This window comes from Phoca vitulina, unplaced genomic scaffold (assembly GCF_004348235.1).
Source record: "Phoca vitulina isolate PV1807 unplaced genomic scaffold, GSC_HSeal_1.0 scaffold38, whole genome shotgun sequence".
Taxonomy (NCBI): domain Eukaryota; kingdom Metazoa; phylum Chordata; class Mammalia; order Carnivora; family Phocidae; genus Phoca; species Phoca vitulina.
In genome coordinates, this window is record NW_022589741.1 from 14,450,704 (window position 1) to 14,466,011 (window position 15,308).

A 15,308-nucleotide genomic window follows, 5' to 3' on the forward strand; every position below is an offset into this window, starting at 1 on the left:
CAGCTTCAGCTTCGTTGTAACACCGCCTCGTTAGCGGAGCACGCCGTGGCCCCAATGCCCGGGCTGGAGAAACACGACCCAACTCTCTGCAAAAGGGCACGAGAGCCAGAGGTTCCTCGGCCCCGAGTGCACAGTAGGGCGAGGAGGTGGCGGGAGACCTGCCACTCGGTGTGTGCATTTTGGAGAGAGCTCCAGCATGAAAATGGGAGGGGCTCTCTCTCTCTCTCTTTTTTTTTTTTTTAATTTTTAAAGCGCGTTCATTGAGGGCCTTTCTATTTTGCATATAGTAAACTGGGCAACGCTTCCGTTTTGCATATGGCACAATAAGGGCCCTTTTATTCTAGAAGCGTTAAATGAGGGCTAACCCATCTTGTATCCGTGCCTCGAGGCAGAGAAGGCTCACTCGTCCCCGACCCGGCAGCCGCGCTATACTGGAAGCCGCTCTCCCGGGCGGTTCGATTCCCAGCGCATCCCGGGAACGTGTGTAATCGGCCTCTCGGCTCTCGAGGCTGCAGGCGGCCGGGCTCCCTCCGCCTCCATCCTCCCCGTAGTCCTCGCCCCCCTCCCCCTCTCCCCGGAACCCGCGCTCCGCGTCGGGCTCCTGGGCTTCCTTCCCCCCCTCCTTTTCCCCAGCAATGCCGCTCCCGGAGGGCGGGGCATGCACTTATCCAGGTTGCGGGGCAGGCGGGCGGGCGGGCGGCGGCAGCCCGGGCCTCGGCCTGGCGCAGCGGCGGCCCGGCGTCGGCAGCGTAGGCCCGAGCCCGCTATACAGATTGCCGGGCGGGCGGACGCGGCCCGGCGCTCTGCATAGCGGCCGGCCGGGTGCTGGCCGCCGGGCGGCGCCGAGCGGCTCAGGCAGGTTCCGGGGCCCGGGGCCCCCCCCTCCGCCTCCCCGCCCCCCTGTGTTGTCGCCTCTCCCTCTCGCTGCTTCACTTCACGGGGCGAACATGGCGCACAGCTGTCGGTGGCGCTTCCCCGCCCGACCCGGGACCACCGGGGGCGGCGGCGGCGGGGGGCGCCGGGGCCTGGGGGGCGCCCCGCGGCAACGCGTCCCGGCCCTGCTGCTTCCCCCCGGGCCCCCGGTCGGCGGCGGCGGCCCCGGGGCGCCCCCCTCCCCCCCCGGCTGTGGCGGCCGCGGCGGCGGCGGCGGGAAGCAGCGGGGCTGGGGTTCCAGGGGGAGCGGCCGCCGCCTCAGCAGCCTCTTCGTCGTCCGCCTCGTCTTCGTCTTCGTCATCGTCCTCAGCCTCCTCTGGGCCGGCCCTGCTCCGGGTGGGCCCGGGCTTCGACGCGGCGCTGCAGGTCTCGGCCGCCATCGGCACCAACCTGCGCCGGTTCCGGGCTGTGTTTGGGGAGAGCGGCGGGGGAGGCGGCAGCGGAGAGGTAAGGGGGCGAGGAACCCCCAGGTCCGGGGTCTCGACCCTCTGCGGAGCCCCCCTCCCCTCCCCCATCCGGGATTGTGGAGCATCCCAATTCCGGGACCCTCCTGGGGTCCCTGACCCGGGCCGAACGGCCCTCCCATCTCGGGATCCCCGTACATGGGTGCAGACCCCCAGGCGCCCCCACCCCGGGGTTTGGACCCATCTGGCTGAGGGCGTTTGCGCCCCCCCTTCATTCCCCTGACCCTTCCCCAAATCCCTTGGCACAGACCCCTCGCCGGGGTTTCCCATCCCGGGACTGAACCCCTCCTCCCTTTCACAGATTACCTCATCCGAGCAAGATTCCTCCCTCCCTCCCTCCTAGAGACCTGATCCCGCCACATCCCCGCCTCCCTCTCTGGGCAGATGTTTTACTCTTGGGGCAGTTTTCCTCTTGGGCATCTCTCGGGTGATGGCCTCGTCCAGGGCCACGTTCTTCTCCTGCCCCTTGGGGACCGATGTCCCTTCCAGCACCTTGCTTCCGAAAACCTGGTGAACCCTCGCCCCATCCCCGGGCCAGGTCCCTGCACTACCAGCCACTCCCCCTTCCTTCACCTCCACCCTCCATCCTCCACCCCCCACCCCACGCAGGTAGAGCCTCCCTCCTCCTCCTTCCCTACCCCGCCAGGAAAAATCTACTTTCCTCTCCACCTTGCCTCCCTTCCCCTCCTTTCTCTCTGAAGATAACGGTGATCTCCTCGTCCAGCCGTCTGTTTCCCCCATTTTACAGAGCTACAGTTTCTAGCCTGCTGGTAGCCGGGAATTACTCTACCTTCACTCCACCCTTTCCCTCCTTTAGAATGAAGGATTAGTGGCATCTTTGGGAGGAAAATAGTCCACTGTCCCCTAGGCTCAGAGAGGAGCAGCTTTCCACCATTCCCCCTGGAGAGGAGGCAGGCTTTCCCTCCAGCTCTGGGGAAGGGGGCCCCTGCGAGGGGAGGTGTTTGTGGGGGGACTTGGGCAGCATCCTCCCAGGGGAAGCAGCTGCTCTCCTACCCCACCCACTGCGCCTGAGAGCACGCAGTCTCCAACCCTAGCTCCCTCCCGCCCTTCTCCTCTTCTCCGTCATTTCACTATTGATCCACCTTTTCCTAGGCCAATCCTGGGGCTTGGAAGGGGTGGGGGAAGCAGGGTTGGGGTGAGGAGACTAGATAAGGGACAGTTTTACTTTATTATGCTGGTGGTGGTGGTTGCTTTTGGTTGGGAGAAGGGAGGGGGGCTATGAAGCAAAGTTATTCCTTAGAAGGAGGAGTTAGGGTTATCTCTCTGATTCTTACAGGGAGACCCGAGGTGGATGAAGGGGTCAAGAGCTTTGCTCCTTCCCCATTAGTACCGGGGCGGGAATGGGGATGCCTTGATGAGCGTCATTCAGCCCCCTCCAGCAAAAAGGAAAGTTGCCCTGGGAAGGGAAGTTGAGTTCAGGTTCAGCCAGTGGCGTTGCGCATTTGTTTTCCATTGGATGCAGAAGGGGGAGTTTGAATTGTAGGGGAGGGGGGAGAATGAGATGGGGGATGCTAGGAGGAGGAAGAGCAGCTGCTAGGGGCTGAAGCGAAGGGGGGGGTAAGGGGGTTGCTGCTCTGGAGTGCTCTTGATTGAAACAGAAAGGGAAAGATAACAACCAGCCGTTTCCTGCGTGCTCTGCCGTTGGTCCCGGGCAAACCCCTTGTCCCCTATTGTGCCCTGCACCCCTCTAGATATACGGAAAGATCCTGGGAAGCAGGGGAGGGAGGAGGTCCCAGAGACCCTGGCCCCTCCTTTCAAGGAGCTGGCATTTTTTAGTTGTTAGTCTTCCTGCCTCCTTTTTAAAATCGTTTCTAAGGCAGCCTGATCAGGAGACTGACAACAACCCGCCTTCTGACAGAGCAGGGAGGACATGATGGGGGCGTGTTCCTTGCTATGTAGCTAGCTAGCTGCAGCGTCCCTCTTCCCAGCCTCTCTCTGCTCTCTCCACCTCCTTTTCCCAGCCTTCAGAAGGCAGCTGCAGTCAGCAGGGTTGATTGAGACTATTTATTGGTTGCTGTAGATTATTATTTTTTTTTGAAAGGCCAATTCTGTATTTTTTAAGCTAACAACACAGATCCCATGTAGTTGGAGAACCAAAGGCCTCATACATGACAAAAAGACTGAACCGTTCAGGTTACTTGCATGGAGTTGGTGCTTAAATGTGAGTTGATTTTGCTTTTTTAAAAGATACAGCAGCAAAAAAAAAAAAAAAAAAGACTTACTGACATTTCATTTACCTGCTAATTTTCGAAATTGAGACTTGCCTGGTTATATGTAGCATTTTAGCCCCATGTATATTTGAGTATAATAAGAAAGTCTGTATTAGGAGGAGTTAGTCTATTTTAAGGGGATCCTGAGAAGTATTTTCTTCTTGTTTAGCATGCTTATGTATTTTGTATCGAGGGACGAAGTGTTCACATTCCAAATGTTGTTATCACATATTCAAAAGCAAAGTTTTATGCTGACAGCTTGCAATCGTAGCTTTTCAAGAGACTGGTTAGAAAGAGAGCCACCTGGATTCAGGGACCTAATGTCTGGGCACCAGAATATTTTATCTGTTGGTCTTTGACAAATCACCTTTAAAGTTTTAATCAGGTGCTAACACTTCCTTATCCACCAGCATTATATTGCTGAGCAGTGGTATACGTAGTGCCAAGCCTGTTAAGGAACTGCAGTTACTTCACATAAGATTAGATTAATGCGTTGTTGTTTTCTTTAAAACTTTTGCCTGAACATACTTTACTCTGAGAAGAGTGGTTGACTCCTTACGTTCAACTTCAGTATTTTTTCTGAATTGGGCTTGAATGAGCTGTTGTTCCACTGGTAAGCTTTTTATGTGGTAGTTGGAGGCAGTCTAGTATGGGTTGCGGGTATGGGTTGATTATTGGTAACCCATAGTATGGCTTAGGACTAAATCACTTAGTAGTGATTAGATCCTTTGACCTGGTAGTTTTCAGTGTAGAAACCAAGCATTTTGTTACAGAGTCTCACAAATCAATGATAAGGTTCCAAAAGGGAAGTTCAGGGTTCCCCTGGGCTGACATACTTACGGAATTCTAAAGATTGTTTCTCAGAATTCACTCACAGGCTTGTATCAAGGCTTGTCTGGATTCATGAAGAAATGGTTTTGAGACCTAAAATGAGTCTAGCCTCTTTAAATTCTGGTTTGCTTTAAGTGAATAATGACTGCAACTTGTCTACGATGAAATGTAAGTTAATACTTAGAGAACTAGTAAGTTCAGGTGGTTGAAAGGTGATAGAACTTCCAGATCACTTCCCTGTTTAAAATCCTTTAGCCATGGGAGACTTGTCCTTCACTGCCACGGGTCCCCAACTTCCCTTGGACTGAATATGGCTGGGTAACAGCTACATGTAAGAGTTCTTTATGACCAACTTCTGCCAGAATGGGATTATTTTTAAAAAATATGTAGGTGTTGCTGCTCTCCTCTATTTGGGCTTTTTGTCTGACAGTCAGGAAGTAGAATTTAAGTTTGATTTTACTGAGTGCAGTAGGAAATCACAGAGGTCTGCTTCTTCATCTGCCCTTTCCCCTCCATATTGTCCCACTTTTCTGAGGATTGTCTCAGGTACTGTTAATGCCACCATACTTTGCCATCTAAATAAACATGGTACAGCATCCTCTCTGTTGACTAGAATTTGAGCTGTTTTTAATATAAACCCCGCAAGTGGTTTATATATCAGCAACTAGTCTGTTTATTAATTCCATAATCCACTTACCTTCCTTACCACCTCATAAAATGTTAAAAGCAAAATTTCCACCCGGATCATAAAGTGGCACATTTTAAGTAGTTATAAATTGAAACTGAATGACAACATTGGTCTCTATTTGTTTTCATTTGAAATGGCAGTTTAGTTGAGGTGGACTAAGGCACGCTCTTGGTTGGGCCTAGAAAAGATGATGTTCCTGTAGGCAGAAGGTAGTTGGAGAGTATCTGTGATTCTGTTTTTTGTTTTGTTTTGGATGTTCACTGGGCATATGTACCAAGAGGGGGAGTTGTTCTTTCATGGCCTTAGCAGCTAATCCTGAGCTTGACAGAGGGAAAATGAAGCAGAGAACACAAGGGGAGTAGAAGAAGCCTCAGAGTGGAAGTCGGTGGACAAGGGTTCTCCATGCACTCATCTCTCTCACTGACCAGTTACGGGACCTTGGGCAATTCACTTTTAACCTTGAATATCTGATCTGTAAAATGAAAAGGTCGGGCTAAATATTAGCTCATGAATCTTTTCTGCTCCAGGATTCTGATTCTTTTCTATTATATAATTTTTTTGGTCAGGTCAGAACTTCTTATTCTGCGTTTATTTAAAGAGTCAGAGTCAGTGAGCCTATTTGGTAATTTTTAATACTAGTTTGTACATTTGCCCATTTAATCGGCGTAATTGTTGGGAAGAAAAATGTCAACTTAGTGGGAAAGTTTTCATTGTATGGACAAAATATAAGGACTGAAGTGTATGGAAAAAGTTCTTTGCTGGAGTTGACCAATTTCATTTATAAGAAAAGTGAAGATCAGATTTTAAATACAAATCATTATCTTGTGTTGAGAGGCCCTCTTGTTTGACTCCGTTTGTTTCATGTTTTCCATGTCGTAGATTCCTGACTGCAAAAGGGAAGTTATTTTCCGTCTAGGTGGTGTATTCCTTTTTTAGGTGTGTGAGCTTTTACATGAAAAGAAAAATACTGTGCATTAATGAATTTCTATTTTTTTAAAAAGATTTTATTTATTTGAGAGAGTGAGAGAGAGAGAGAGCACAAGAGGGGGGAGCGGGAGAGAGAGAAGCAGGCTCCCTGCTGAGCAGGGAGCCCGATGCGGGACTCGATCCGGGGACTCCAGGATCATGACCTGAGCCGAAGGCAGTCGCTTAACCAACTGAGCCACCCAGGCGCCCTGCATTAATGAATTTCTAAATCCAAAGTGACAGTGCCTATGTTGCAGGGAGCAGCTGGTAATAGGCTCTGAAATGTGGGACTTTGGTTTATACTGAGCATCAGAAAGGTAGTCTTTAGAACTTTTCTTCATTCTCACTGAGAACCATATAACATGTCCCCATCTCTTTCTTCCATTTGATTGTCTTAAGGCACAGTGCTCCCGTAGGAAACCATCGTTCACAAAATAGTGATTTGCCTTCTGATTCGAAGTTGAGAAGAGAAAATACTCCCGTCTTGACTCCATTTCCATATCTTTGCTCACCTTAAAGCTGCCCTTCTGTAGAGCCTCTGAGCGGATACCCATTGGCTCCCTCGCCCTGTAGCTAGAGGGGGTGGCGAGGGTACTTTGCTTTTTTCTGAGGCCTAACACTCTGCAGTGCCTCTCCCTCTTCTGGAGACTCACTGTTTTAATTGTAGGTCTCCTAATTAAGATCTCTTTGTGCCTGCCCACATTCCACTAGTGTTGGCACAGGACTTCAGTTTCCTTCTAGCACTTAACTTGAAGGCCTTCGGTAGGGCCTTTTGTGAATATCTTGTCTTTCCATTCTTCCTCTGCCAAGGTGGAGAGCCCAGTGGCGTAGACCTTTGAGAAAGGGGGAAGCTATGTGACTGTCACTACTTTGGGAGGAATTTACTCCAGGATTGCTGGGATGGGAACCTCTGTTGTCTGCATATGTTATTTTCAGGGATTAAGGAAGGTTAAATTATTAATGAGTCTGACATAACCTACCTGTGCTTTTTAATCAGATTTTTAACCCCGTGGGCACTAGTAGGAAAGAGCTCGCCGTTAAAAAGTACTTGTTTGGGTCTTACCTAGATTGGTTTGAAGTTTGATAAATACAGTTTTATCATGGATTAAATCACAGACTCATGATTTTTGTGAACTGGTAGGTTGTGAAGATAATCAAATGAAATTATTGATAGCTCCTGAATTGTATCAGATTTTAAAACATAGACCGAATGAACATTAACTTTGAGATTTGAATGAACTTTTTTCATTAGAAAAGACTTCGGGAGGTTCTAGAAATTATTGAGTTAATTAGGAATACTCTTGTAGGTTCCAGTTTTTCTTGCGAAGTTTGGGAATTGGCTAGGCTTCTAGAGTAGTTTCAGAAGAAGGGAGAATAATTCCACTTTAGTTTCCAGTATACGAATGCTCAAAATGCAGCCTATCCTTTAATGGATCTAAATGCGGCGTGCTAGAGGAAATGCAGTCTTTATTGGGAAAAAGGAATCTTAAATCCTTCACCTGGGCCCAGATGGGTTCATTGATCACATCAGTATGAGGCAGGCAGACAAAGGGTTACTTTTTTGTTGTTATTGTCGTTTCATTGGTTGTGAAGAAGGCCTGAAAGAAGGAAGTACAGGATCTTTATGGCATGCATTAAATAAAGCTGGAGGCTTGCGCTCTTATACCTGAGTGGGTGGTTTTATGGCCTAATTCTCTAATTGCTGGCATTTATGACAGTGTGGATGCTACTGGCCCTGTGGCCGAGGTGGATTATGTTGGGAATAGGGAGAGAAAAGGGGTCCTTTTGTTGGCCTTTTCATTTTCCCCCTCAATAAGTTCTCCGAGAAGGCCCTGAGGAAATGCACAGACTCTTGAACTGAGGGAATGACATCCCATAAAATGGTTCTTTATGTTTTTAAAAAGGATGAGCTGCTTTTCTTGACCTATCCAAAGAAATCCATACCACCACTGTTAAATATTTCAGTGAGCTTTGTACCTTGTCAGGTTACACACCAGGGGAAGCTGACCCATGAGGCTGTAGCCACTGCCAGACGGCTGCTTTTTAAAGACCAAGGCATTTGAAAGATGGATTTTGTCGTGTGATTTGTAGTTGTTTGGGATGATATAAGTCCCCTTGTAGGATTAGTACAAAACTTCTTAGGGGCCAAACTTGGCTTCACTTTTTAGATGTTGGACATCTTTAATGAGCTTTAGTTTTAAAGAAAGAGAGATAGAAATGTAAGAGTTAGTTGACAGTTTTCTGCACTGGCGATGAAAATTCCCCTTCCTTTGAAATGAGTAGTTGTTTTTCTATTTGACAAATAGACTGAAGGGATTTCCCCAGAAAACTTACCTTTAATTATCACGACAGCAATGCTTTGTGTCCCACCTGTGGGGCAGATCTCTTCCACTGGCATTTATCTCTAGAGTTGGAGTTTCTTTCATATATTTTATCTCTTGCATTTTTGTTGTTATGTTTGGTTGGAATGCTTGGGTGTAGGTATTTTCATGTGTTTCAGCAGCCAGAGCCATGAACCTTTCTAAACATTGGAACGGTTTTAGCCAGATCCAACCCTATGATCGGTGCTTTGCTGAGGCATCATTGTTTCATTCTCCTTTTACAGCATCAAAGTAACTGTGGCTTTCTGTCTTGAGTTAGGAGAGTAATATTACTTGTGAGGAGTGTTGTTGGAGAACATTTTTTTTTCAGGAAGCTCTCCTTTGTACTATCTCGGTTTGGAAAACTGAGGAGAAGTTAATCACAAATATCTCTACGATACGTATCTACACCCAGAGGAATAAATATTTACACATGTCTGTATTCCAGTTCTGTCCATCCATGAGTATTGACTAATTTTTAGATCAAATGCAAACATACAACATTGTTCCAAGATTATTGCCTTTAATTATAAGCAGTAAAACCATGTGGATAACATCTCTTTAAGCTCAGCTAATGAGGAAATCCTTTTGTAATCTCTCGGGCTAGGATTTTTTATTTGTGCATATATAAATACCTTTATAAAGGAGGGGGAGAATCTCACTATCTAATCTGTAATAGTGTGAGATAGTACAACACAGTAATTAAGAGCTGTTAAGACCACAGGCATTGGATTTAGACTGCCTGGGTTCAAATCGTTGCTCACCCGTTTATTAGCTGGATGACCTTGGAAAAGTTTCTTAACCTCTCCGTGGTTCAGTTTCTTCATTTGTAAATTAGCAGTAATCAAGCTTTGTAAAATGATTGTGAGGCTTAATTGAAATTATGCATGCAAAGTACTTAGCAATTTGCCTGGTACATAAGAATCCCTAATTATTATTAGGACTCAAAGTTTGAAAGGCCATGAGGGCTATAATATTTTCTTCCCATCAAGATAACTGGGTTTTATTACTCTGATGTATACATGTATATGTGTACACGTACATACCTATGTGAGAGCTATAATCTTGACTTTAGAATGTTCTTGATTTGAGTCTATGACCATACCACCCTGAACACGCCCGATCTCGTCTGATCTCGGAAGCTAAGCAGGGTCGGGCCTGGTTAGTACTTGGAAGGGAGAATGTTCTTGATTTGGGTCTGGTTGTCAAGTTCATTTGTAAGCTAGGCATAACCAAACTGAAGGCCAGCTCTGCATCTCGGCAACAGGGGGTACCATTGGTGTCCGATGAGAACATAATTAGAGATAAGGCAGAAAAGGGAGGAGAGAGAACAAGACAGTAAATAGGCAGGTAGGACACCGAGGAATTCAGTGCCTCCAGGAGCTGCATAGTTATCAGGCCAAGGCAGCTATGTTGGGGTTGCTACTCTTGGTCTCGATAACTAGTGTCCCTTACCTTTTTGTGTATGAGTGTAAGTACTCAGGGATCCTTTGCAATGATTCTGAGGCTCTTCGTGGTCCTCGGCCCCCAGGTTCGGCTCCATTCGTCTGTACTTGGTAACTAGTTGACATTTGCTCTCAAATGTCAGCGCAGGGAGAATTAAGTGTTGGTCTACAGAGATCAACACAATTAATAATTTAATTATAGAAGAAATGCTGAGTTGTAGGTTACAGTTCCTGAGGGTTGGAACTTAGCTTGAGAAATAAAAAAAGAACCACAAGTAGAATAGTCAAAAACAGATTAAAGTTTAAGAATAACCAGTAGAGGGTAGTACGCTTAAGGAGGAAACATACAGTTCTGCTTTATCTCTCTTAAAAAAAAGGTTTGCTGAAATACCGAATATACCTCATCGTTTACAGATGAAGAAACTGAGGCACAGGCAAGCTAGATAGTTTGCCTGAAGTCATGGCGACTAAGCGGCAGAGCTAGAATTCAAATCTAAACCCGTATCCATTGGAAAACTCATTCATACTCTCTGTCGCTATCTTTACCTCTTTTCTCTGCGCGCCCTCCAGTCAGTTTGTGAGGCTTGTCACTGATGCTATTGCAGTGTTTAATCTGGCCCTGCTGTGCTGTTTTTACCATCCTACTTGAAATTTCCATTACCTTTGCATGGATTATTACCATAATCTCCTAACCGGTCTCCCTGCCTTCCTTTTCACTATATACAGTGTTGCCAGTGGTTTTCTTAAATATAGATCTGATTATGTCACTTTATTCCTAAAACCCTTTGCCTCCTCACTGAACATAAAATAAGATTTAAAATTCTCAGCCCTCCATAATCTAGCTGGCCTACATTTCTACATTTTGAGCATTCTCTCCCGAACACACATTCTCACTTCTGTGCTTCAGCCGTGCTGGACTAGCGGTCTAGTAGATGCTCTCCACGGGCTGTGTGTATCTGGCTCATTCATCTTTCGTGGCTCAGCTCGACCCCCAGATCCCACCTCTTAGAAGCTTTGACAGATACCACCGCTAGTGGAAACTCAACTTCTCCTTTCCCGTTTTCTTACTGTACTTAAAACCTACCTTTAACGAGTTTACTCCAGGTTACCTTATAGTGTAAATACTTTTTTGGTTTATTTTTAGAGAAAGAGCATGCATGCGAGCAGGAAGGGGCAGAGGGAGAGAGAGAATCCCAAGCAGGCTTCATGCCTGGCATGGAGCCCGACATGAGGCTCCATCTCACGACCCTGAGATCATGACCTGAGCCAAAATCAAGAGTCGGATGCTTAACCGACTGAGCCAACCAGGCGCCCCTGGTGTAAATATCTTTGATTATGTCTGTCTTCCCCCATTAGATTGTGATTTCCGTAAGACTTGGACCATTTCTAAGTCACCGTTTGTGTTTTATATTGCTTATAGTGGTGACTTTCCATATAGAAGGTGATGAGTAAATATCTGTTGAATTGAAAATTTGATACACATACAACTTTTAGGAATATCTTGCAAGGACAGCGTTACCGAAGCTGTTATGTTGTACAAGACTTATTAGCAGGCTAATTGTGAGTGATTTTTTAAAAATAGTGAACTGGGGCTCCTGGGTGGCTCAGTGGGTTAAGCATCCATCCGACTCTTGATTTCGGCTCAGGTCATAATCTCAGGGTTGTGAGATCGAGTGCTCCGTCAGCTCCCCACCTGGGCATGGAGCCTGCTTGCGATTTTCTCTCTCCCTCTCCCTCTGTCCCACATCCCCCATCGCTGAAAAAAAAAAATGTAAACCAATTCAGGTGTGGCAGAGGAACATCTAAGAGCCATCAGAGGACATTTCTGTAATAGTACTAAGTGGGGTTTTACAAGGGATGTTGAGGTGTCCTGACAGGATGCCATCGTCTTTTATGTAGATAATGCCAGCGCTGACCATCCCCTTACTTGAGTGTTGTTTCCGTTTCTAGGTTCCTCAACTTAAAGGGGATGAGGAGACGTTGGAGGCGGTTCTGAGGAGACTCAAAAGATGATTATATGATTGGAAGTCAGTCCTGTGAGGAAAGGTTGGGAGAATGAAAGGTTAAGAGGCAATTTAATAACTCTTCCAAAGACATAAAAGGGTCCATTATTAGGAATGGTAACCAGCTGTTTCCCAGCCCCACGGGTCCAAGAGTAAGAGAAAATAGGTCTACACTAAAGCAAAGAAAGGGTAGTTACGTAAAGAACTCGTTACTAATGATGTTTGTCATAGTGATGGTTGAAAAGGTTACCAGAATAACGTTATCATCTTCTCTGGAGGTGAATTTTTAAAGTGCTGTCCTGCCTATATATGTATAAAATGACCTCTCGAGCTACCCTCTCATTCTGGGAATCAAAAAGTGTATTTTCATTCAGATCCTAGAGGGTGTGGATCATGTTTTGTACTTCTTAATATTCCCCCAGGGATCCTGGGGCCCTCCTGGCTCCTTAAGTATTTGACTTGAATTGTCAATTTGTGGCAATAATTAACTTTCAGTAGTAAGCTCCAGAGAAATGTCTTTATGAAACGACATTATAGTAGTTTTATAGGAGAATAAAAATGTAGTAAATGGAGCTAAGAGAGAAATCTTAACATCAAGAAAAACCGGGGAAAACAGTAGGTGTGGTCTTACTGGGGAAACAAATAAGTGTTTGTAGCTTTTATGTCCATTTTCAGTTGTAGTTTAAAGAGATGTGCTGCAGAATATCCCTTGGTAGGGTTATCACTGCTTGTGGACATATTATAACAAGTGCTTTGTAAATCCTTTCCAATCTAATACAAGCTTGCTTCATGTGAATGAGGATTATAAAGGCCCCTGACCCTTGGCTTTTGAGGCTGTGTGGAGGGCTTGCATCACTCAGAATGAAACCTTTTTAGATATGTTGGGTTGCAGAAAGCATTTCCTGTATAGTCAGAATGAAAACTGTGAATTGGGATTATTCATATAGATTACCAAGAGTCTGGGCAGAGCTGATATTAACGCCAGCTCTTTTTCCTACCACCTTGTAGTTCCAAAACCTTGATTGAGTTATTGACACTTTAGGACTTCTGAATTTAGTACTGGAATTATATATAAATGCCTTCCTTTAGGTGAAGTGATATGAGATTTATTTAAGGTTATGTACATATAATGAATTTTCTAAGTTTCATCAAGATAAATGCTGTCCACTCTTAACCAGACAATCTCATTAAATGACTGGAGTTCAAAGGTAGCTGGATTCTTGCAGGAATTCTGCAAGTGGTGGCAAAGTCAAGGGTGGTTGTAAATCGTAAAATTGGGTGTCACTTAAGAAACTCTGGGAATTGGAAATATAAGAGATACATGCTTTTCCTGGAACTTTTTTTTAAAAAGATTTTATTTATTTATTTTAGAGAGAGCGAGCAGAAGCCGGTTTGGGGGGGGGGGGAGGGGGGGGGCAGGGGGGGGGGGGAGAGAGAATCCCTGCAGAGCCTGATGCAGGCTCAATCCCATGACCCTGAGATCATGACCTGACCGAAATCAAGAGTCGGACACTTAACCAACTGAGCCACCCAGGCACCCCTTTTCCTGGAACTTTTAATTGCTAGTCATACAGGTTTAAATTTGGAAAGCAAGCGATTATGAAGGCAAAGAATAATTGTCATGTTTCTGTATTCTACTTGAGAGACTCTAGAGCTGGAGTAATAAAAAAATACCAGGGACTTTTTTTTTTTTTTTAATAGGTTAATGCCACATAATGTGGGCTTCTCAGAATGTGATGGCAAACTTCCAAATACGATGTGGTAGTCAGGAGAGTCAATTGGTTTTTCAAGATATTAAGAACACAAAACTTCCCAACTCTTACATTGAACATTAATTCCTGAAAAATCTTAGGTGAAAATGATGTTGGCTGACTTGGTAGCTTTGTTGTTTTGCCAAGGAGAATGTTCACTTTTGTCATCTAACTTCACGTTGCTCCTTCAGAAAACTGACTTTACTGAAAGATAACCCTATTTACCTTCAGAAAGAAGGAAGTTGTGAAAACCTCGTGTTACTGGAGTTGCTCTTGGTCATTCAGCAGCGCATCTGTCCTCTCAGAAGGAAAGATGCACCCTACCTTTTGTACCAAGATATGACCAACAAGCTGGAAGAAGAAAGTTGAAATTTTGTAGTAGAATCTTGTAATCGAATGAGCATATAACTCAAAATGAAGTTAACTACTTAAAGTTGGCACATGGGGGACCCAAACCTCTTGTAATAAAAAAAAAACCATCTCCGAAAACAATGTTGGTGTTTGTTGGCTTAATTTTTCCAGCCTATTCAAATGGATCTGGCCATGTTGTGGTACTTTCCTGTTAAACAGAGAAGAATAAACCCTGTGAATGGTGATGATTAACTTAAGTTCTATAGTATATCAGGCTTATTTCTTCTGCTTCAGACTTGGAACCTAGGAGAGTGGAAATATACCTTTCTTGATTTGGTTTGGTTTGGTTTTTTAATATCCTGTGAAATAATTTGGGGCATTGCCAAGAATCTGTATAGCTTACTATCTGATGTAGTATATTCATTTGCTGTGTTTTCTTTTCTTTTTCTTTTCTCCTTTTCTTTTCTTTTCTTTTCTTTTCTTTTCTTTTCTTTTCTTTCACCAGTGAGCTACTTTATGAGATGGGTGGGGTCACCTGTCTCATTTGCTTGGCTGTTTTGAGCATCTTTGCTTTTTGCCCTTGTTGACATGGAATGAGGATGAAGAGTACTACTACTTTCTCTAATGACAAAGTGGGTAATATTTCTGTTTCTCAGGTGGCAGTTGCTAGGTAGAATTGAATTAAATATTTGAAAACTGAACTTCATTCTTGCGTGGGTGAAAATTTTACCAGCTGTTATTATTGAACAAGAGTGTAGTAGTGGCTTTGCACTCTTTAATCCTAGGTGACTTTCTTGCGTTAACATTTCTCAATATCAGGCAGAGATCATATTTAAAACAGTTATTTTTTTAAAGATTTTGAGACAGAGAGCGTGAGAGCGAGCGCACGAGCAGTGGGGAGGGGCAGAGGGAGAAGCAGACACCCCAATGAGCAGGGAGCCCAATACGGGGCTTGATCCCAGGACCCTGGGACCACGACCCTGAGCCAAAGGCAGATGCTTAACCGACTGAGCCACCCAGGTGCCCCTAAAACAGTTTAAATCTCTTCCTAGCTGTTACATATTCAAATAACCACTGTTCTCTTTAATGCACCGATAACAAGAGAAAATTTGGCCTTGGCCATACCCCTGACAATCTGTTGACAAGAGACTGTGATGTTAGTTCAGTAACTGCATACATTTCTTGATAGTTGCTTTCAGAAACCGTCTTGGCTTAGGAAGTTTGTCTCTTAATGTCTGTGTATTTGACTATGCTTGAGTATATTATACTTCTCCCTTCTCTCTTT

The 15,308-nt window shown here is 45.3% G+C and overlaps 1 protein-coding gene across 1 annotated transcript in view; it reads left to right on the forward strand.

Moving 5' to 3' along the window:
* Positions 1 to 878: 878 nt before the first annotated feature.
* The window catches only part of KMT2A (lysine methyltransferase 2A), a 78,165-nt gene continuing 63,735 nt past the window's right edge, over positions 879 to 15,308 (forward strand). The window contains 2 exon segments of the mRNA XM_032427999.1: positions 879 to 1,115; positions 1,117 to 1,380. Coding sequence (XP_032283890.1) covers positions 948 to 1,115; positions 1,117 to 1,380 — 432 coding nt within the window. The 5' untranslated portion in view covers positions 879 to 947.